Source organism: Lytechinus pictus, chromosome 2, assembly GCF_037042905.1.
Source record: "Lytechinus pictus isolate F3 Inbred chromosome 2, Lp3.0, whole genome shotgun sequence".
In the NCBI taxonomy this organism is placed as follows: domain Eukaryota; kingdom Metazoa; phylum Echinodermata; class Echinoidea; order Temnopleuroida; family Toxopneustidae; genus Lytechinus; species Lytechinus pictus.
In genome coordinates this window covers 49,155,377-49,178,089 of record NC_087246.1, presented here as the reverse complement: position 1 = coordinate 49,178,089, position 22,713 = coordinate 49,155,377, and the positions used below count along the sequence as shown (strand labels likewise).

Here is a 22,713-nt window from a genome sequence, read left to right as displayed (position 1 = left end):
GCTTTTTGAAAAAAAAAATAGTGGAGGCTGAGGGGCTGAAGCCTGAAGCCCCAGTTTGCATGCCCCACCCCCGGTTATGTGGCCCCTAGCTAGTGGGGCCGGAGTAGAGTCAGCCAACAATAAGCTAGCCAACAGCAAGCCAGCCAACAGTTCCAGCCAACAATATCGCGATGTAAGATAGATCAGATACAGGATTTTGCGCAGGAAGAGAAGCGTGCATTCTTGTACAAATCAAACAAACGGGGTCAGGTGGGGTTTCCCTTCTTTCAATTTGTAAAGAAAAACAACGGGCTAGTGCTTAAATTTTAGTAGCCCACACCCCTATATACTCTATGTGTTTTCGTATATTGAGGAGTAAATTTCAACTAAAAGTCCTCTTTATGAAATACAATTGGAAGATTGCTCCTGAAATTTATTTTGGGTGTGTGTAGGGGGGTTTCCCTTCTTTCGATTTGTAAAGAAAAACAACGGGCTAGTGCTTTAATTTTAGTAGCCCACACCCCTATATACTCTATGTTTTTTCGTATATTGAGGAGTAAATTTCAACTAAAAGTCCTCTTTATAAAATACAATTGGAAGATTGCTCCTGAAATTTATTTTGGGTGTGTGTAGGGGGGTTTCCCTTCTTTCAATTTGTAAAGAAAAACAACTGGCTAGTGCTTTAATTTTAGTAGCCCACACCCCTATATACTCTATGTGTTTTCGTATATTGAGGAGTAAATTTCAACTAAAAGTCCTCTTTATAAAATACAATTGGAAGATTGCTCCTGAAATATATTTTGGGTGTGTGTAGGGGGGGTTTCCCTTCTTTCAATTTGTAAAGAAAAACAAGGGGCTAGTGCTTTAGTTTTAGTAGCCCACACCCCTATATACTCTGTGTGTTTTCGTATATTGAGGAGTAAATTTCAACTAAAAGTCCTCTTTATAAAATACAATTGGAAGATTGCTCCTGAAATATATTTTGGGAGTGTGGAGGGGGGTTTCCCTTCTTTCAATTTGTAAAGAAAAACAAGGGGCTTGTGCCTTCGTTTTAGTAGCCCACACTCATATACACTCCTATATATTCCTCGTTTTTATATATATTGAGGAGTAAATTTGAACTAAAAGTCCTCTTTATAAAATACAATTGGAAGATTGCTCCTGAAATATATTTTGGGTGTGTGTAGGGGGGTTTCCCTTCTTTCAATTTGTAAAGAAAAACAAGGGGCTAGTGCTTTAGTTTTAGTAGCCCACACCTCTATATACTCTATGTTTTTTCGTATATTGAGGAGTAAATTTGAACTAAAAGTCCTCTTTATAAAATACAATTGGAAGATTGCTCCTGAAATATATTTTGGGTGTGTGGAGGGGGGTTTCCCTTCTTTCAATTTGTAAAGAAAAACAAGGGGCTTGTGCCTTCGATTTAGTAGCCCACACTCATATACACTCCTATATATTCCACGTTTTTATATATATTGAGGAGTAAATTTGAACTAAAAGTCCTCTTTATAAAATACAATTGGAAGATTGCTCCTGAAATATATTTTGGGTGTGTGTAAGGGGGTTTCCCTTCTTTTAATTTGTAAAGAAAAACAACGGGCTAGTGCTTTAATTTTAGTAGCCCACACCCCTATATACTCTGTGCACTGGCGTAAATCCGTGTTGAGGGGTGGGGGGGATGACTGAAATATTTTGGCTTTTTTTTTTGTTATCATGTTTTTAGATATGCAAGGAATTGTAATTGATATGTCCACAGTGGCATACCGTGGGTCACGGCATTGTGGGGGCACCAGCAAAATTTTCGAATCACTGAGTGAGCGCGCGAAGCGCGCTCGGTTGCTAGTTATTCTGACCTAATAGAGACATTTTGAGGACAATATCATTGAACGGATATGTATCTCACCCGGGGGGGCCACTTCCATTGACGAGTGGATACCATGCGCGACCATGGGGTCTCGAAAAGCACCCTAAACACGTATTTTCCATATTCTGAAACTGATCAAATAATGCGAGCGCGAAGCGCGAGCTGAATTTTTTATATTCACACCTAAGAAGGGACATTATAATCAAATTTGTGTAATCATGATAGGTACCTGTCTCGCTAAACAATGCGAGCGCGAAGCGCGAGCTGAAATTTTCGTATATTTTGACCCCAAACAGCGAGATTTTAAGGAATATATTTTAGGAATCCATTAAGAGTATGCATATCTCACCATAGTCATCTAATGCAAGTGCCAAGCGCTTGCTGATTTTATTAGAATTACATCTGAACACATGAAACACTTTTTGTACTCATTGCAATCATGATTATCATACGCATCTCACTAATCAAATATTGCGAGCGTGAAGTGCGAGCTGAAAATTTAGATAATTTAGATAATTAAGACCTGAAGTGGGGCATTCTAAGGTTTCTTTGTAGGAATTAACTAGGACCATACGTATTTCATTAACCAAATGATGCGAGCGCGAAGCGCGAGCTGAAAATTTTTGATATTCAGATCAGAAGAAGGGACATTTCAAGGACTGATTTTAGGAATTCATGAAGAGCAGACATATCTCACCAATCCACTAATGCGAACGTAATCACGGAAGGAAATGTTTTTATATATACGAAGACCTTAACATTGGGCAATCACCTTTTTAATCATGTAAAAGAAGCTCATGTCACTACATAAAACAATGATAACTCAAGTGCTAGGAAATATATTTAGTTTATATTGACTTGAAAACGGGATGTTTTAGTACAACAGGATTATATATCTCGTTGAACAGACAATGCGAGCACCAGGAACTATGAAGACGTAGGCCCTGGGCAAATTATGTTTCATGAAGTTATGATAAAAATATTTCTTATGTAATGTAACATAACATAATTATAATACAACATTATAATGAATAATATTTTCTTCTTTCCCACTACGTTTCTCTTCCTTTCTCCCTCTTTTCTATTTTTCCCCATTTCCCCGTTTTTGTTTTGGTCAGCCGATGGGGGGGGGGGGGGGAGCATGTGCCCCCCATGCCCCCCCCCCCCCGTAGTTACGCCACTGTATGTCCATATGGCAAATACCCCTCCAATATTATTATCTTTTTACCCCATGATGGTTTAATTATTTATTAGAGATTACATTGAGAAAAAAAAATTGACATTCCATCTTAATCCCCTCCCAAAGACCCCAACATTGATGAATTGGAAGAAACAGGGATTTCTCTTCAATGTTATAATAAGGACATAAGTATTTCGTTTGGAAATGGTGAACTGGCTCTTTATTTGCATGTTATGATTCAATAATATTGTTTTATTTGTTAAGCGGTATTTTAGGAAGAATTTTCACCAATAAAACAATTATCTCTTGTGATTTTTTTTTTATTTCTTTCGTAAAAAGTGGGGGGGATGTTTGTACAGGCCATCCCCCCCTCCTCGAAAAGTGGGGGGGATATATCCCCCCCCATCCCCCCCGGGATTTACGCCAGTGACTCTGTGTGTTTTCGTATATTGAGGAGTAAATTTCAACTAAAAGTCCTCTTTATAAAATACAATTGGAAGATTGCTCCTGAAATATATTTTGGGTGTGTGGAGGGGGGTTTCCCTTCTTTCAATTTGTAAAGAAAAACACGGGGCTTGTGCCTTCGTTTTAGTAGCCCACACTCATATACACTCCTATATATTCCTCGTTTTTATATATATTGAGGAGTAAATTTGAACTAAAAGTCCTCTTTATAAAATACAATTGGAAGATTGCTCCTGAAATTTATTTTGGGTGTGTGTAGGGGGGTTTCCCTTCTTTCAATTCGTAAAGAAACACAACGGGATAGTGCTTTAATTTTAGTAGCCCACACCCTTATATACTCCTATATATTCCACGTTTTTATATATATTGAGGAGTAAATTTGAACTAAAAGTCCTCTTTATAAAATACAATTGGAAAATTGCTCCTGAAATATATTTTGGGTATGTAGAGGGGGGTTTCCCTTCTTTCAATTTGTAAAGAAAAACAACGGGCTAGTGCTTTAGTTTTAGTAGCCCTTACCCCTATATACTCTATGTTTTTTCGTGTATTGAGGAGTAAATTTGAACTAAAAGTCCTCTTTATAAAATACAATTGGAAGATTGCTCCTGAAATATATTTTTGGTGTGTGGAGGGGGGTTTCCTTTCTTTCAATTCGTAAAGAAAAACAAGGGGCTAGTGCCTTCGTTTTAGTAGCCCACACTCATATACATTCCTATATATGCCACATTTTTATATATATTGAGGAGTAAATTTCAACTAAAAGCCCTCTTTATAAAATACAATTTGAAGATTGCTCCTGAAATATATTTTGGGTGTGTGTAGGGGGGTTTCCCTTCTTTCAATTTGTAAAGAAAAACAAGGGGCTTGTGCCTTCGATTTAGTAGCCCACACTCATATACACTCATATTCCATACACATACACTCATATTCCACGTTTTTATATATATTGAGGAGAAAATTTGAACTAAAAGTCCTCTTTATAAAATACAATTGGAAGATTGCTCCTGAAATTTATTTTGGGTGTGTGTAAGGGGGTTTCCCTTCTTTCAATTTGTAAGAAAAACAACGGGCTAGTGCTTTAGTTTTAGTAGCCCACACCCCTATATACTCTATGTTTTTTCGTATATTGAGGAGTAAATTTCAACTAAAAGTCCTCTTTATTAAATACAATTGGAAGATTGCTCCTGAAATATATTTTGGGTGTGTGGAGGGGGGTTTCCCTTCTTTCAATTTGTAAAGAAAAACAACGGGCTAGTGCCTTAGTTTTTTTAGCCCACACTCATATACATTCCTATATATTCCACGTTTTTATATATATTGAGGAGTAAATTTGAACTAAAAGTCCTCTTTATAAAATACAATTGGAAGATTGCTCCTGAAATATATTTTGGGTTTGTGGAGGGGGGGGGGGGTTAATATCTCTCAATTTGTAAACAAAAAGAAAGGGCTAGTACTTTAGTTTTAGTAGCCCACACTTCTATATACTCCAGTTTTAAGAATATTGAGGAGTATGTAAAAAAAAAAGTTCCTGATAAATGAAGAAAGCTATCGTATTTTTGAAGGGGGTGACCCTTTTTATTCAATTTTACAGTGCGTATCAATAAAAACGGGACAGTTATGAAACGTCTATCAAAATACCCTTTTGAATTATGATGTCTATATTTTGATGTTCATAGATGCTCTGAAATCTTATCGATCAAATTCAAAATGTTTTTTTTTTTAATTTGTTCATGCTTGAGTGCACACGAGATGGTTTTGTCGGGGGTTCAAATATAGGATTGCGCTAAGTGGTAGGAAATGAAGTGTATGGTTATAAGACTTCTTGCCAATCAGCAGATTATTTTTGCCATAGTTTTCAGATTTTGGTCGCAAATGTCACGTACAAAGCTGTATATTTACTTTACGTTTTCATTTCAATAAATTATTTTTTTAGCAATGAATATTCTTTCATACTAACATTTTTTGTCAACCAAGAATGACCCAATTTGTAATTAGGAATTTGAGAGCTTGTAATCAATTCAAACCATTTTATTTTATGCAACAAGCAGATAAATCCTTTTCTGTTAGAATTGATAATTTAATATCCTATCTAACACACAATTATAATGATTTGAATAAAGTACAGCAAATTCACCCTATTAACAACTAACAATTAACAATTAGGGGTTTGGTAAATGATAACATCTGTTCTCGTTGTGAAGTAGAGGAAGATATTCATCACGCTTTCATTTCTTGTGATTTGAACAAACCATTCTTTGAATTTTTGAAAAAAATAATCCAGCAAATATTTCATAAAGATTTAGAAATCAATCATTAAAATTTTGTTTAAACATGAAGTAGACGAAAAATTAGTTTTACTTCTGACTATCGCACTTTGGTGCATTCACAAAGTCATCGTTTTAAGAAACATGAGTGGAAACGAAAAGAAAGGCAATCCCAGAAGGAAAAACCAGTAAGGCTGGACCAGTTACACCAGTAAAATTTAATTGGTAACTCTGGAAATTGGAACAAAATATACTGGTCTGCTATAAGCTGGACCAGTAATTTTTTGATGGTCAAATTTAACTGGACCAGTATAATTTTAACTGGACCAGTAACAAATATACTGGTCAAACTAACTGGACCAGTAATAATTTTACTGGTCCAATTGAACTGGACCAGTACAAATTGTGGTGGACCAGTAATTTTACTGGTCAAATTATACTGGACCAGTACAATTTTTGCTGGACCAGTAATAATTTTACTGGTCAAATTAAACTGGACCAGTACAATTTTTGCTGGACCAGTAATAATTTTACTGGTCAAATTAAACTGGGCCAGCACAATTTTTGCTGGACCAGTAATAATTTTACTGGTCAAATTAAACTGGACCAGTACAATTTTTGCTGGACCAGTAATAATTTTACTGGTCAAATTAAACTGGACCAGTACAATTTTTGCTGGACCAGTAATAATTTTACTGGTCAAATTAAACTGGGCCAGTACAATTTTTGCTGGACCAGTAATAATTTTACTGGTCAAATTAAACTGGATCTGAAATTCATATTTTTAAGAGAAATAGAAAGAAGAATAGAAATGAAACCTCGGTACAGGAAAAGATATGTTCATCTACCCAAAGAGATTATGGAATATATTTGAAACACTGTGAATTTCATGTTTCCATTTAATGTTTTTTTAATTTATGTTAAAGATTACGTAAGATTATTGCACAATTACATTATTATGTAAATTTTTGTTTTAATTTCTGAAATTTCCTGTAATGTCATGTATGCTCATTTTCATAATGTGTTATGTTGTTTTGTTGTAAATAAAATCCTCTAATTGAGGCCCAAAAAAAATGCAATTAGGCATTTCTTGGGTTGACTTTTATCAATTATTAAATATGCAATCCTAAAAAATAACTTTTTTTTTTAAGTAACTAAATAAGTTTGTGAGTGAATTTTGAAACATAATTTTAAAAACAATGGCAAAACTAATGAAAATGTTAAGAGGAAGTTTACTGCTTAGCAGGAAGTCTAATGACCATATATTTTGTTTCCTCTCATTTCTGCACAAACCTATTTTTTAACCCTTGACAAATCTCGTGTTCGTTCAAGCATGAACAAAATTTATTTCTTAAAATTGCATTTAAAATATAAGGTTTCAGAGCATCTATAAACATCAAAATATAGACATCATAATTTGAAAAGAATTTTTGATAGACTTTTCAAAACTGTCCACTTTTTATTGATACGCACTGTATTGATAGAATGAAGGGGCTTGTCCTTTGATAAGGTTCACTGGCCCTCTCTTATTATTTGTGCCCTTTTAAAAAGTATTTCTTTTTTACTATTGAGGGGTGAATACAAATGAAAGTATTCTTGACTGAAAAGCAAAAGTGAAGATTGCCCCTGAAAGAAATTTCGGGTGTTTGTGGAGGGGAGTTTCCCTTCTGTCAATTCGTTTATAAAGGGGGGGGGGGGTGTTAGTGCCTACATTTCAGTAGCCCACACTCCTATATATTATTTATATCCTTGTTTTGTCCTTATTTTAGTGTTGACAGTAATTGGGGATTAAATAAAATTAAAAAACCTCCTGATAGCAAACGGAAATATAGCTCCAAGAAGACCATTCGGTTGTTTGTAGGAAGTTTATGAAACCTCATTTCAATTTTTGGATACTAAGAAGGGCTAGGGCTGATTTGTTTAGTTGCCCGCACTCCTATAATATACTCGATGTTTAAAAAATATTGAGAATGATATAATGGAAAAAGATTGCCTGTTGAAAGCAAATAGAAAGATTGCTCCTGGTAGAGCTTTCAGTTGTTTGTAGGGGGTTTCACATATTTGCAATCTAGGGAACTTACAAACAAGGGGCTAGTCCTAAAGTTAAAAAAAAATAGTGATCCCACCCTCCTGGGAAGATTGATCCATAAAGAAATTTCGGGTATGTGGAGCGAGTTCCCTAATTCCTTCAATACGTTTGTATTAACAAGTGGCAAGTGCGCGTACACACACACACACACAAACACACACCATCACACTGACACACCCTCACACGGACATATATACATATATATATATATAAATTCATATTTTTTTGTATATAACTTCGAGGGAATTGAAAAAAAAATGGTTGGAATTTATGAGGGCTCCAGCCCACAAAAGCCATCCCCCTCTCCATCTGTACGCCAGTGTTGATAACAAAAGAGAGTCAGAATAACAGCTATAGAAACAAGTGACCAAGCGAGAAAATTTCTTGGGTATTGAAAGTTAATTTGCATTATACACCACTTAAAAAGCCTATACAGTGCGAATTATATTTCTGTTTCACAATGCTCTTTTTCGCGTATTATCTTGCTTCAAAACAAAAATAAGTGGGGTTAATGGTGGAGAAGGCCGTAGCCCCCTTAACCCTATCTAGCCCGAGGAGGAGGGGGGAGCTTAATAAGCCTTGACATTTTTCGCTAAACGTCTGTAATGGGCTAATAAAAGTAAAGCACTAACTATTTGTTTTTGTTTACAAATTGAAAGAAGGGGAAACTCCCCTTCACACACCCGAAATTTGATTTAGGAGCAATCTTCCAATCAATCTTTATCAGAAAGAAAATTCATTCTAGATTACTCTTCAATATACGGAAGAAACATAGAGTATATATAGGGGTGCGGGGTACTAAAACTAAAGCACTAGCCCGTTGTTTTTGTTTACAAATTGAAAGAAGAGAAACCCCCCTACACACACCCAAAATATATTTCAGGAGCAATCTTCCAATTGTATTTTATAAAGAGGACTTTTAGTTGAAATTTACTCCTCAATATACGAAAAAACATCGAGTATATAGGGGTGTGGGCTACTAAAACTAAAGCACTAGCCCGTTGTTTTTCTTTACAAATCGAAAGAAGGGAAACCCCCCTACACACACCCAAAATATATTTCAGGAGCAATCTTCCAATTGTATTTTATAAAGAGGACTTTTAGTTGAAATTTACTCCTCAATATACGAAAAAACATCGAGTATATAGGGGTGTGGGCTACTAAAACTAAAGCACTAGCCCGTTGTTTTTCTTTACAAATTGAAAGAAGGGAAACCCCCCTACACACACCCAAAATATATTTCAGGAGCAATCTTCCAATTGTATTTTATAAAGAGGACTTTTAGTTGAAATTTACTCCTCAATATACGAAAAAACATCGAGTATATAGGGGTGTGGGCTACTAAAACTAAAGCACTAGCCCGTTGTTTTTCTTTACAAATTGAAAGAAGGGAAACCCCCTACACACACCCAAAATATATTTCAGGAGCAATCTTCCAATTGTATTTTATAAAGAGGACTTTTAGTTGAAATTTACTCCTCAATATACGAAAAAACATCGAGTATATAGGGGTGTGGGCTACTAAAACTAAAGCACTAGCCCGTTGTTTTTCTTTACAAATCGAAAGAAGGGAAACCCCCCTACACACACCCAAAATATATTTCAGGAGCAATCTTCCAATTGTATTTTATAAAGAGGACTTTTGGTTGAAATTTACTCCTCAATATACGAAAAAACATCGAGTATATAGGGGTGTGGGCTACTAAAACTAAAGCACTAGCCCGTTGTTTTTCTTTACAAATCGAAAGAAGGGAAACCCCCCTACACACACCCAAAATATATTTCAGGAGCAATCTTCCAATTGTATTTTATAAAGAGGACTTTTAGTTGAAATTTACTCCTCAATATACGAAAAAACATCGAGTATATAGGGGTGTGGGCTACTAAAACTAAAGCACTAGCCCGTTGTTTTTCTTTACAAATTGAAAGAAGGGAAACCCCCCTACACACACCCAAAATATATTTCAGGAGCAATCTTCCAATTGTATTTTATAAAGAGGACTTTTAGTTGAAATTTACTCCTCAATATACGAAAAAACATCGAGTATATAGGGGTGTGGGCTACTAAAACTAAAGCACTAGCCCGTTGTTTTTCTTTACAAATTGAAAGAAGGGAAACCCCCTACACACACCCAAAATATATTTCAGGAGCAATCTTCCAATTGTATTTTATAAAGAGGACTTTTAGTTGAAATTTACTCCTCAATATACGAAAAAACATCGAGTATATAGGGGTGTGGGCTACTAAAACTAAAGCACTAGCCCGTTGTTTTTCTTTACAAATCGAAAGAAGGGAAACCCCCCTACACACACCCAAAATATATTTCAGGAGCAATCTTCCAATTGTATTTTATAAAGAGGACTTTTAGTTGAAATTTACTCCTCAATATACGAAAAAACATCGAGTATATAGGGGTGTGGGCTACTAAAACTAAAGCACTAGCCCGTTGTTTTTCTTTACAAATTGAAAGAAGGGAAACCCCCCTACACACACCCAAAATATATTTCAGGAGCAATCTTCCAATTGTATTTTATAAAGAGGACTTTTAGTTGAAATTTACTCCTCAATATACGAAAAAACATCGAGTATATAGGGGTGTGGGCTACTAAAACTAAAGCACTAGCCCGTTGTTTTTCTTTACAAATTGAAAGAAGGGAAACCCCCTACACACACCCAAAATATATTTCAGGAGCAATCTTCCAATTGTATTTTATAAAGAGGACTTTTAGTTGAAATTTACTCCTCAATATACGAAAAAACATCGAGTATATAGGGGTGTGGGCTACTAAAACTAAAGCACTAGCCCGTTGTTTTTCTTTACAAATCGAAAGAAGGGAAACCCCCCTACACACACCCAAAATATATTTCAGGAGCAATCTTCCAATTGTATTTTATAAAGAGGACTTTTGGTTGAAATTTACTCCTCAATATACGAAAAAACATCGAGTATATAGGGGTGTGGGCTACTAAAACTAAAGCACTAGCCCGTTGTTTTTCTTTACAAATCGAAAGAAGGGAAACCCCCCTACACACACCCAAAATATATTTCAGGAGCAATCTTCCAATTGTATTTTATAAAGAGGACTTTTAGTTGAAATTTACTCCTCAATATACGAAAAAACATCGAGTATATAGGGGTGTGGGCTACTAAAACTAAAGCACTAGCCCGTTGTTTTTCTTTACAAATTGAAAGAAGGGAAACCCCCCTACACACACCCAAAATATATTTCAGGAGCAATCTTCCAATTGTATTTTATAAAGAGGACTTTTAGTTGAAATTTACTCCTCAATATACGAAAAAACATCGAGTATATAGGGGTGTGGGCTACTAAAACTAAAGCACTAGCCCGTTGTTTTTCTTTACAAATTGAAAGAAGGGAAACCCCCTACACACACCCAAAATATATTTCAGGAGCAATCTTCCAATTGTATTTTATAAAGAGGACTTTTAGTTGAAATTTACTCCTCAATATACGAAAAAACATCGAGTATATAGGGGTGTGGGCTACTAAAACTAAAGCACTAGCCCGTTGTTTTTCTTTACAAATCGAAAGAAGGGAAACCCCCCTACACACACCCAAAATATATTTCAGGAGCAATCTTCCAATTGTATTTTATAAAGAGGACTTTTAGTTGAAATTTACTCCTCAATATACGAAAAAACATCGAGTATATAGGGGTGTGGGCTACTAAAACTAAAGCACTAGCCCGTTGTTTTTCTTTACAAATTGAAAGAAGGGAAACCCCCCTACACACACCCAAAATATATTTCAGGAGCAATCTTCCAATTGTATTTTATAAAGAGGACTTTTAGTTGAAATTTACTCCTCAATATACGAAAAAACATCGAGTATATAGGGGTGTGGGCTACTAAAACTAAAGCACTAGCCCGTTGTTTTTCTTTACAAATTGAAAGAAGGGAAATCCCACCTGAGGTCTCACAGGCCTAATTCATTCCCCATAGACTCGTGTGTTAAATTGGCACTTTAAAAAATTCATAAAAAATAAGGATGAAATTCGGGGGTCGAATGTTTACTACCAGTGGATAGGATATATATCTGGCAATCCATATCTGACCAGAAAAGGGTCCTTCGACTGGCTCATTTTAAAAATAAATTGGCGTGTTTGAAGACAGCGTCGGGGGGAGCAGATTCATCACCTCAAACAGCAAAATAGCCCTAATCCTTCCGCCAGTCAAAATACAGTCCAAAATTGGTGATATTTCTTCCCAATTTGGGAAAAGGAAGTTCAGTAATTACCAAAAATAGAATCAGTGTTAGATGGAAAATCATATGCATACACTTTGTCAATCAGCCATATCAAAATAAAAAAAAATGGCAATGGGTTGGCTCGAATGAATATCTATGGCCTGCCACTAGTGATTAGGCCCGTGTAGCCATGACCCCGTTTGTTTGATTTCTACAAGAATGCATGCTTCTCTTCTTGCGCAAAATCCTGTATCTGATCTATCTTATATCGCGATATTGTTGGCTGGAACTGTTGGCTGGCTTGCTGTTGGCTGGCTTATTGTTGGCTCACTTGACATAGGCGCTAGTGCCGTTATGACATTTCAATAAGTTATAGAAAAAGAAGGGGGAAAGCAACGAACGTAGAGGGCAGCAACACACAAGCGTGTTGCTCTAAGGAAGGTCAACTCCGCTCGAATTTTGTGACCACTTAAAAAAATAAGGTGGGGTTTTGGGAAATTTGTCGAGTTGATTTTTTTTCATTTCTTAATTTCAAATATTTTTTAATGAACAATTATTAGATCGGTTATTCTGGGTATAAATATTAAAAATATTACTTTCATTTAAAAAAAAAATATTTAGCTTAAAGAGAAATGCCAGTAGTTGCAGTAAACACAGATTTCATGAGAAAGTCTGTAAAACCAGGCTTAAATGTCAGTATATCATCGAGGATCTAGATCTGGTACAGTTACATAAACTGAACTTTGTGAAATCTTGTAATCTACGCTGAAAAATGTTCACACTGAAGATCGCCAACACAGATATGCACACGTGGGACAGTGTATTATTATTGCTGAAATAAAGACCCGACGGAAATGACAGAATCCGCGCTTATTTTGCTTATTTCTCAGCAATTACACAATTTCTTCCAGAATGCTTTGGCACATATTTTTTATTCATACAAACAGACACTTGGGTGGTCATTTTATTAGATTCTGTAAAAAGTCATTTTGAGATCGTTACCAAAACTGGAATTTATCTTTAAATGATCATGATTTTGACATTTTCCTCATTTTGGAATATTAAGCCTGTGACGAGGATACCTCATATCTCTTATTTTCTTCTGCTGAATTTCGCTGCACCACTAATAAATGCATAGACAACCACCGTAATAATCGAGGTCATTTTTCTGGCCTGGGTGCGCCGAGTCTGGGCCGGTCGCGCAGCTAGCTAGTGACGTTGATGATGCGCTGGGGCTTCAGGCGACTCGTCATAGATCTAGCAACTTAGACAATGACGTCTAATTTGCCTGGCCTGATTTGAAGTGTAATGGCTTCAGGGCTGATGTTTATCAACGATGATTGTTCAAGGGTAGATTTCAAATTTTAAATGTCATTTGACTTTTAAGTCTATAAATCTGAAATAAAGGCGCTGTATCCCCGAAATCCGGGTCTAAATTTCAACTCTGAGTCCGAGACCATGGCATGGACGGCGAAAAAACAACCCATGCATCGGATGAATTGCATTGGCTGCGCGCTGCGCTGCATCTGCACTGTGATGATGGGTTCAGCGAAGAGCTCAGAGAAAATAAGGTGGTTATATTCAATCCCGAAATGCTTTGCGAGTGGTCACAAAATCGTCTCGACGCAAATCACCTAACACAGCCGTCTGGTGAAATCGCTGATAACAACAATCACCGATTTGGTAATGATTTTAGTTTCCTGAAACTTATATTTGTAAAGTTTTAAATATCAAAGTATGTTTTTATATGTATGTATATTCCTCAACATATTTTTAAAGTTATCTTTGATATTGTTGTAGTCATATTCTTCCATATTCGTTTTTTGATCGCTACTAATTTGTTGTTGTATTGGATCGGCATTTGATTTCGTTGGCATGAACAATAAAATACGCGCGCAGCTCAGCTGCATGCGCGTATCGAGTTGACCTTCCTTATAGCAACACGCTTGTGTGTTGCTGCCCTCTACGTTCGTTGGGGGAAAGATAGTGTATAACAACGAAGGTTAAAGGGAAGCTAGAAGACGGTGAAAAAGTGGAGGATCCATATAGCGCACCTCGAAGAATACAGTAATCCATCGGAGCTTCGACTTTGACAACGATCGAGGATCGAGATGTTGGGGATGTCGGAAGACAAATATATTTTTATGGTAATTATGCAGTCGGATAAAATATAGGACTTGTCGGATAAAACGTCCGACAAGTCCTATCATGAAATGCTCCCCGGGAAATATATCGTCCAGTAACGTTATAGTTTTATAGTTTGACGAGCGTCGTGAGCAAAATAATGGACACCGTGGTCCGTGGTGAGAGAAGAAATAGTGCAGCATATCCTGAGCATATCCCAGCTAAAAACCATATGCTTTGCTGTCTGGGATGGATATAAAATGATCTGATGTGGTCATGCAGAGCACCAGCATCTCCGCAAATTAAGGAAGATCTTGTTAATCTCAACTTCTCGTAGTGATTGAAAATTAATTGGAGTACCATTCTGGATAATGATGGTATAATGTCGATATTTCCAAAGAATTTTGAAATCTTATAGAAAATTATTTGTTGATAATTACAATACGTTTTGAAATTTTACAATTTTTTGTTATATCCTGTATTACCGGTAGGCCTATTTCTGTGTTTATATAGCCCTATAGTGCTCTGTAGCTGGATATTGGTTGGTATTTGGTAACCAATCAATATCCAGCTGTGTTATTCTATTCACACATTGAATGCACGATATGTGTGAATAAAATACTCCACATTATAAGCCTTCATTCATGACACTATACGTTGGTATAGGCCTACATGTGACTGCGGATTTTCACCAGCCCACGAATAGATTTTCATCAACGTATCAATTTATGGGACAAGATAGCTATATAACTGCACTATATACCATGATATACCGTCAAAGGCTTGCAGTGGATGATAATTTAGGCCAGGTGGTTCTAAAACTACGGCTCGCGGGTCGAATCAGTGGATCGAGACTCTGTGGGTGGGGGCCTACCCCAATTTTTTAATCACTTTATGTCACAGTATGAAATATGCCTCAATATGATCGCAATGTTTGAGAGATCTACTTAGATCTAAACATACAGGTACATTCCACAATGAACATTTAAAAGAACCTCATACCAGATAATTTGACATGTGAACATTTTGCAACAGTGCCTTCGTCTGGCAATGACTCATTTTGTACCAAGATTTAAGCAACTTGTTGCCCACAGACATGTCACTTTTAGACGTACAGTTTAGTGATACACAAAGGAGAGACTTATTTATGCCAGGTCTACAACTCCACTTTAACTACAAAATTTACTACTTAAATATACATCGTCTGTCTCAAAAAAAGTTCTGCCACTCGATTTTGAGGGATGATACACTCTAAAAAAAAACTTTGTTAACTAAACATTTGAAAGGTTGGAGGAGTGACAACATTTTCTAAATGTTGCATTTACCACTTTAAATGGTTCTACCCAACACTTAAAATGTTGGATTCAGCTTTATACAATGTTGGATGTAACATTTGGAAAAGGTTGTCACTCCTCCAACCTTTCAAATGTTGATTTGACATTCGATTTCTTAGAGTGTATATTCTTTGTTACTGAGGTATAAAAAATGAAACTGGTATCATTGAAAAGCTAAATTATTCCTCTTTACAATGACGTGCCATCTGTTGTGATTATAATTTATAATCATGGAAAGTGCAGTTACCCTGAATATAGGGAAAAGTCAGAAGTAGAATGTTGCAAAATCATTGTCTCTATATTCTATAGAATTTTTTCCATGCAGGCGGGTGACAGTGAATGTTCTGCAAAAGTGTCAGTGGTGAATGGTGCTTTCATAAAACTTCAAAATGAAACAAACATCTCATCTTATTTTTTATAAATTCAACAATTATCCTAAAACATTTTGAAATGACAAGGTTCAAATTTATTCCAAACACATTCAATCCATATATATTGCGCAAAAGAACGAATTTTGCAACATTTCATTTTTGACATTGATGCATATTATTTTATCGTGTCTGCGCATTGCATGATAACATTAGCATAAAAAAATGACACATGATTACTTTTCAATGATACCACTTTTACATGATGATTTCACACTAAGAAATTTATTACCGCTCAAACTTGAGTTGCAGAACTTTTTTGAGGGGTTTATTTGTTAAAACTGATAATTCGTAAGTTTCAAAGATACACTCCAATTTTCTTTTGCGATTACTTTTGACTCTGCACCTGCATTTTGTCTATTTGCCTGTGTCTTATTTAACACTGTTATAAATTTGTCGGCGTGAAAATGGGTTGTGTTTTTTTTTGTAAGTATCCTCCACTGGGCATACAAATGAGGAGGGCGCTTGGGGACCATATCTTTCGAAACGTTTCACGTCCAAGAAAAAAAGAGATACAAAGAGATACAAAATCAATATAAGCAATAGCTTTGATCAAGCTGATGCATGGTGGCTTGTCATTGTTCAAAACTCACCTACACCCGACAAAGGAGATTTTATTGGTGGTGTCGAAAATCTGTTATCTGACGGTCAATCGGATCGGGGTCGCCCTATCCACTAACCCGTCTCAGTGGTCTAGTGGTTAAGGCACCGTCGCTTAAAGCTGGGGACCCTGGTTCGATTCCCGTCAGATTTTTATCGGCATCGCCAATATTTTTCCAAAGGGCAGATAGCTCGGAAGAACCTTGATTTAAAGGGGAATCCAACCCAAACAAAAACTTGTTTTTAGAGGAAAAAGGAAAATTAGACAAGTTGATAGGTGAAAGTTTGTACAATATCCGACTAACAATAAGAAAGTTATGAATTTTAAAAAGCTGTGAATATTGATAATATCACTATATAACCATGGAGACTTCAAATTCGCTGCATATGTGATGTCATAGTGATGTAAGACAAAGGACTACTCTTTAATGTACTCCAATACATAAAATGGCTAAAATGACATTTTTTTTTCAAAACTTTTACTTCAAATTATATATTTCTTTCATGAGGACATAAAACAATATACTAGCTGGGCTATATTTAGATTACTGCCCCAGGGGAATGTGTATACTTAGGAAAAAACCACAAATCACTGATAATAAAGTACTTGGCCTATGGGAAAGTTGTCCTTGCCCCTTGTCATAATTTACTTACCCAGATGCCAATTTGAAATCTATATAGTCTTAGGGATCTCAATTTTAAAACAGCCATAACTTTCTTATTGCTTGTCCGATTGCTTTCAAACTTCCACAATTCTCTTTTATTTATTTTCTCCTTTCAAACAACATTTTATGACCAAGGCTCGATTCCCCTTTAAGCTACGCCTACCATTGTTCTCTTCATTCATTTTCTTTCACAAAATATTTAAATACAATAATTGCCAAAGCTATTGAACATGTATAATTTTTTATACACACACACACACACACACATATATATATATATATATATATATATATATATATATATATATATATATTGAAAATTTACTCTGCTTTGCATCTGAAGAATACAAGAATCACGGGGAATGAGAAAATGTCATAAAAATCAATTAAAATCATATAGATTATGAAAGGAAACGGAGCATGGCTTTCAAAAAATAATAAAAGGCAAAGTCACACTCTTCGCCAGTGCCCATTGTGTGACCAAAAAAAAGAGAATTCAAAATCCGTTGAATTCTCTTTATTTTCTTTTGGCTATATAATTTTCAATACTTCTGCAAGGGGTCCTAAAAACAGCATGACGTTAACGATTATTGACACTATTAGCACTTTATTCTAGTTAACTGGTATCAGTTTACTTGCAAGTTCAGTGCTCATACTGCGTCAAATGGGATAACCAATTAACTTAATAAATTTGAACTTTGCTCCATTATCAGCTTATATTGTCACGATAGTGGCAATCTTCGTAAATTACAATCAGTAAGAACAAACTATATTACTACACGTGATAGTATACTTTAGTAGACATCCAAAACATATTCATAATATAAAGCAACTGAGGTAAATGGTCTGTCCCATTTGGAAAATGGGTAAACTTTATGCTTAAATTAATAAATCTGAGGTGTTAATTAGACTGCCATTAATCTTCCTAATATACATCCTGGTTTAACGTAGGTTATATCATATATTTTTGTTCTTTTAGGAAAGTGTTTTAAATCACGTCGGGGGGCGGTGATACAAGCTTAGCAATTATCGTATACAATTTTTCTACGACTGATTGCATTGACTACAATATAGGCCTACAATTAATCGTTAAAAAAAATCAAGCGTACGATCAATCTCTAATCTTTGTGTTACGGGACCCAGGAAACGCAAAAAAAATGTTTAAGTGTTGCGCTAAGTACTATATGAATCTGTTCTTAAAATAGAAGATATGTAATATGACGTAAACTGAATTGTTTTAGTGATAAACTTGCTATCAACAAGATCCGCATGATGAGGTCGTCACGTCTCGACGGAAGGTGGAATGAATTATAACGATCGTTTACACATCGCTCAGAGCTGTCTTGTTTGTGATTTCGGTGAGTAAGGAAGTAACATTATTTTCTCAAAACTATATCATAATAATCTCACTTTAGAAATCAGATAATGTAAAATTAAGTCGACCCTATTCTTAATATTTATTAACGAAGGTTATCAAGTTTTTAAACCTATTTCATCAGTGTCCAATTCGTCAAGTCGATGATCTGATAACGATTGTCTTTTCGCAGGAAGGGCTCATCCATCAACTCTACCACCATGGAAGACACCGCAGCAAAGAGCGACACCAGAAGCCCAGCAACAACATATTTGATAGCTCAAGGTGGCCATTATTATCCCCTCTACAACAACAATGATACCAATTATCAGGCACAAGTCCAAGCAAGACCTTGCTGCCACGGAGGCTTAGAGCGAGCGCCACAATCCGCAAAGTATGATGAAATGGACTTGTACTCCCTCAAACCAAATGTCAAGGTGAGATGTGTAAATTATTTAAGTTTTAATCACCCCTTATCTCGATCAACTTTTGTCTAAGCAATTGTTCTGTGACCTTTTTTTAAATTCTAATATTACTCATTTTGAAAGCCTGCAAACCTTTCATGAATTTTATGATAATAATAATAATAATAGTTTAGGTATATTTACCCACTATAGCCACTTCAGTTCCGAAAAACTGTTCTCCCAGCGGGCCCTGCTATTCTTTTTACCCCGGCTTTAGTTGAGCTGCCTATAGGCGCTCAAGCATTCAATGAATTTCTTCCTACCGGGTACCCATTCACCTCACCTGGGTTGAGTGTAGCACAATGTGGATGAGTTTCTTGCTGAAGGAAATTACGCCATGGCTGGGATTCGAACCCACGACCCTCTGTTTCAAAGTCAGGAGACTAATGATCCACTGGGCCCACAACGCTCCACATTCATTTACCACGATATACCACTGATACTAAATAAACCCAATTGCCATATCGCTCTTCTATCCAGTGATTTTTTCCTCCAAATAATATATAAACCACAATTTTGTTACTGTAAATTTGGTATTGAAAAATGGAAGGTTGATAAAATTAAAAGACTAAAAATGAATTTTTGGCATCAACTCTCGCATTCTTCAGGTTGATTTTGAAGAGACATTTCAGGAGCCCCTTGGTTCAGAAAGTATCAGCGTGGTATTTAACTACAACAAAGCCATCTTTAATTGGACTTCGGTGAGTTTTTTTTTTCTTCATATAATAGTCACTAATTAGTCAGAGAGCAGGAGAGGGAGGATGATAAATACAGACCAGTAAAGTTAGCCATTTTAACTCAAATAAAACCAAGCTTATTATACCTATATCTATATCACGACACGTTTTCATATCAGGAGTTATCCATTTATATGGTTGAACACTTTCTTCTTTCGATATGAAGTGAGGCGGTCATTCATTTTTCGTGTAGAACAGGCCAATTTCTTACAGACTATATAGACAAGAAAGACAAAGAAAAAGTACCTTACTGTTAATTAATGGTTGTAATATTTCAGAGAACTTAATAGACCAAATAAATCTTTTGATGTGAGCTTTCCACCTCCAATAGGAGGAGGGCGGGCTACTCGCCCCCCCCCCCCCCCTGGATCCGCCTATGATACTTGTCAGGTTCCTTAATAGCGTGGTCCGAATTGAGTCTTAAAGTAAATGTTAAATAGGATCTGCATCTTCTCGAGTATAAAGATGTTAAATGCCCTATGGGTTAAAACTCCATTGGCTCCTCAAATTCGACAAGTTTTATCTTCTTCTTTTTTTTTCCTCCAGAGGGGATTTTACATCTTTCTGTCGGCCCTACTTGGCCCCATACTTGGCATAGCTTGGGGTCTTGTCTTCGCTAGCATGAACTTCTTGCTTGTCTGGCTGGTCAATCCTACCCTTAAGGTGATCCTACAGGCTTGTAGGATCGTGGAGGTGCTCTCTAGAGGCGTTGTCCGGTCTTCTTTGGATCCTATCTTCCAATCCTTCGGTCAGATGTTCACCTATCTCAGAGGAAACTTTTCGTTGACTGTCCCGGGCTTGGATAGATTGAGGATGAAGTGTGACCAAATGAGAGTGGCAACCACGTCGTCCAATTCTAACGTTTGAATTGGCGTCATCTTAGAGCGTCTGAATCAGGCTTTTACTCCTTCCATTGAATTAACAAATCACAATATACATAAGTAGTTAGAAGATAGAACATTTTAATCTTTACGTATATCCCAAACTCAAACTTTGTTTGTATATAATTCGTCTAAAAGACTACTTACTTTCCCTACAACTTAGAAAGTCAGAATGAGTTTTACTCTCTTTATTAAATCAACAAATCAAAATATATTAAGCAGTTAGAAAATATTAGATTTTGATTTTTATGTTATATTCCAAGCTCAAATTTTTGTATATGTGTCAGTCGTATGTGTAATCTATTTCGTAATTTCACCCAGGAGTGCCCCAAATTAAGGAAATCTGACCAAAATCATCTTTCGATAGAATTAGACAAAATCGTGTCGTTTTCTTTATTTACTCGAAATGAACTATCATTCATTTCTTATCTTCATACCTAAGGATACCAGGGAAATGGTGTGAACATATTATATTCTGTTTTACGGTTTTTTCTTCAAGATGGCTGGCTCACTTCTCGGAACAGGGCTTTCGTGGTCGAACTTTTATCGGGTCATTTTCCAGCATAAATCTTTAAAGGACCCTCAAAACACCTTCATTGGTTAGATGTTTTATGGATTTTTACATAGAAATAATTTCTATATTCCTGAGGTTTTTTTCCCTGGGTATAACCAATTTTCTGTGTCCTCATGTATGATCCGATTCTCTAATTATATATGTGCTTAGATATCAATTATGAAAGGTCTGTTATGTTTATACGCAATTGTTCAACATCGGATGTTAAATTTAAATCTTAAAAGTTTTTTTTGTATTGATGAATTAGAATAAAAGAGGATAGAAAAAGAAAATAATGTAAGAGTGTTTGTTTGGGCGAGGATGAAAGGAAAAATGTATGTGCTTGTTTGTGAGTGTGTGTGTTGTACTTATTCGAATGCTTGTTTGTGGTCGTTTTGGGATGATGTGGTTGGAGGAAGTGTGTTTATGGTCATGACAGCTCTATACATATTTGGTCACATCACAAGTACATGTATGAACAATATGAAAATCATTTAGAGAGGGGAGGGGTGTCGCCTAGGGAGATGAGGCGTTGCATTTTGTGTATGATACCATGATTGAATCGAATGACCCTTATAATAAGCTCTTATAAAATACGGTGTATTATTAATTGCTAAATCAGAATACCATTAATGGAATATAACAGAGGTACAGAAGGAGAGGGAAAGGAAATAGAGGCAATGCTTTATAGTGAAATACAATAACAGATCTATACAGCTTTCTATTGCATTCTTTCACACATTCTGCAGCTAGTGCTTTTAGTAAACGATCGTCATGCAAATTGACGGTTTTTTTACGAAGAAAACGAAACCAAGTCAATACAATAAATTCACAAAGTCTTGTGAATTTCCAGAGGAGTACATTGTCAATAAACAATACTCCTTATTTGCACCTTGCCTCGCCACTCTCGTGACGCTATTAAAGATAAAATATCACCCTTTGGACTAAAATATCCCGACAGTTCGTATTTGATTTTAGTTAGATATTGATGACCAGTGTCTGCCATTAGTAAATCACATGACAGTGCTATAAAGATCATGATCCTGTTTAGGATTTCCCTCCAAATGTCCAGTTAATCTGCTACTGAAAAAAATACATGTATGCTCAAAGTAATCAATTATCTAGAGTAAAAGTTTTCAATATCGGTAAAAATTGTAAAATAGTGATTAGTAGGCATATTCTATCATCTCTTCTGCTCAAATCTTGTTTATTTTTTATAGAAACGAACCGGAATGACAAATGATAATAATAATAATAATAAGGATAATAATATAGCATTTATGAGGCGCCGATTATCTATATAGTTGCCTATTCACTGGCGCACTATAATATTACCCCGACTTTTGCTCCAGCTGCTAAAGGCGTTTGGTGCATTCAAGGAATTAATTCTGCCGGTTACCCATCCACCTCACCTGAGTCGAGTGCAGCACAATATGAGTAAATTTCTTGCTGAAGGAAAACACACCATTGCTTATGTTTCGAACCGACTTCCCACTGATTGAAAGACGAGAGTCATAACCACT

The 22,713-nt window shown here is 35.9% G+C and overlaps 1 protein-coding gene across 4 annotated transcripts; it reads left to right on the top strand.

Annotated features, from left to right (window-relative positions):
- Positions 1-14,062: 14,062 nt before the first annotated feature.
- On the top strand, positions 14,063-21,486 carry LOC129271120 (caveolin-3-like). 4 transcript variants are annotated; one of them, XM_064095017.1, is made up of 5 exons: positions 14,063-14,197; positions 18,443-18,559; positions 18,749-18,992; positions 19,628-19,720; positions 20,303-21,486. In XM_064095017.1, the coding sequence occupies exons 3-5, from the start codon at positions 18,777-18,779 to the stop codon at positions 20,621-20,623; spliced, it is 630 nt and encodes a 209-aa protein (XP_063951087.1). In that variant the 5' UTR covers positions 14,063-14,197; positions 18,443-18,559; positions 18,749-18,776; the 3' UTR covers positions 20,624-21,486. The 4 variants fall into 4 exon arrangements, with proteins under 4 accessions (XP_063951087.1, XP_063951089.1, XP_063951086.1 ...); XM_064095019.1 differs by having other exon boundaries at positions 14,088-14,197; positions 18,465-18,559; XM_064095016.1 differs by lacking the exon at positions 14,063-14,197 and adding an exon at positions 17,951-18,038 and having other exon boundaries at positions 18,465-18,559.
- Positions 21,487-22,713: the final 1,227 nt, after the last annotated feature.

Bases quoted from the DNA above. Each gene is read 5' to 3' on its own strand.
- LOC129271120 (XM_064095017.1), top strand. From the start codon at position 18,777: ATGGAAGACACCGCAGCAAAGAGCGACACCAGAAGCCCAGCAACAACA. The intron at 18,993-19,627 runs GTGAGATGTGTA...CGCATTCTTCAG, and splicing joins CCCTCAAACCAAATGTCAAG to GTTGATTTTGAAGAGACATT. The intron at 19,721-20,302 runs GTGAGTTTTTTT...TTTTTCCTCCAG, and splicing joins CCATCTTTAATTGGACTTCG to AGGGGATTTTACATCTTTCT.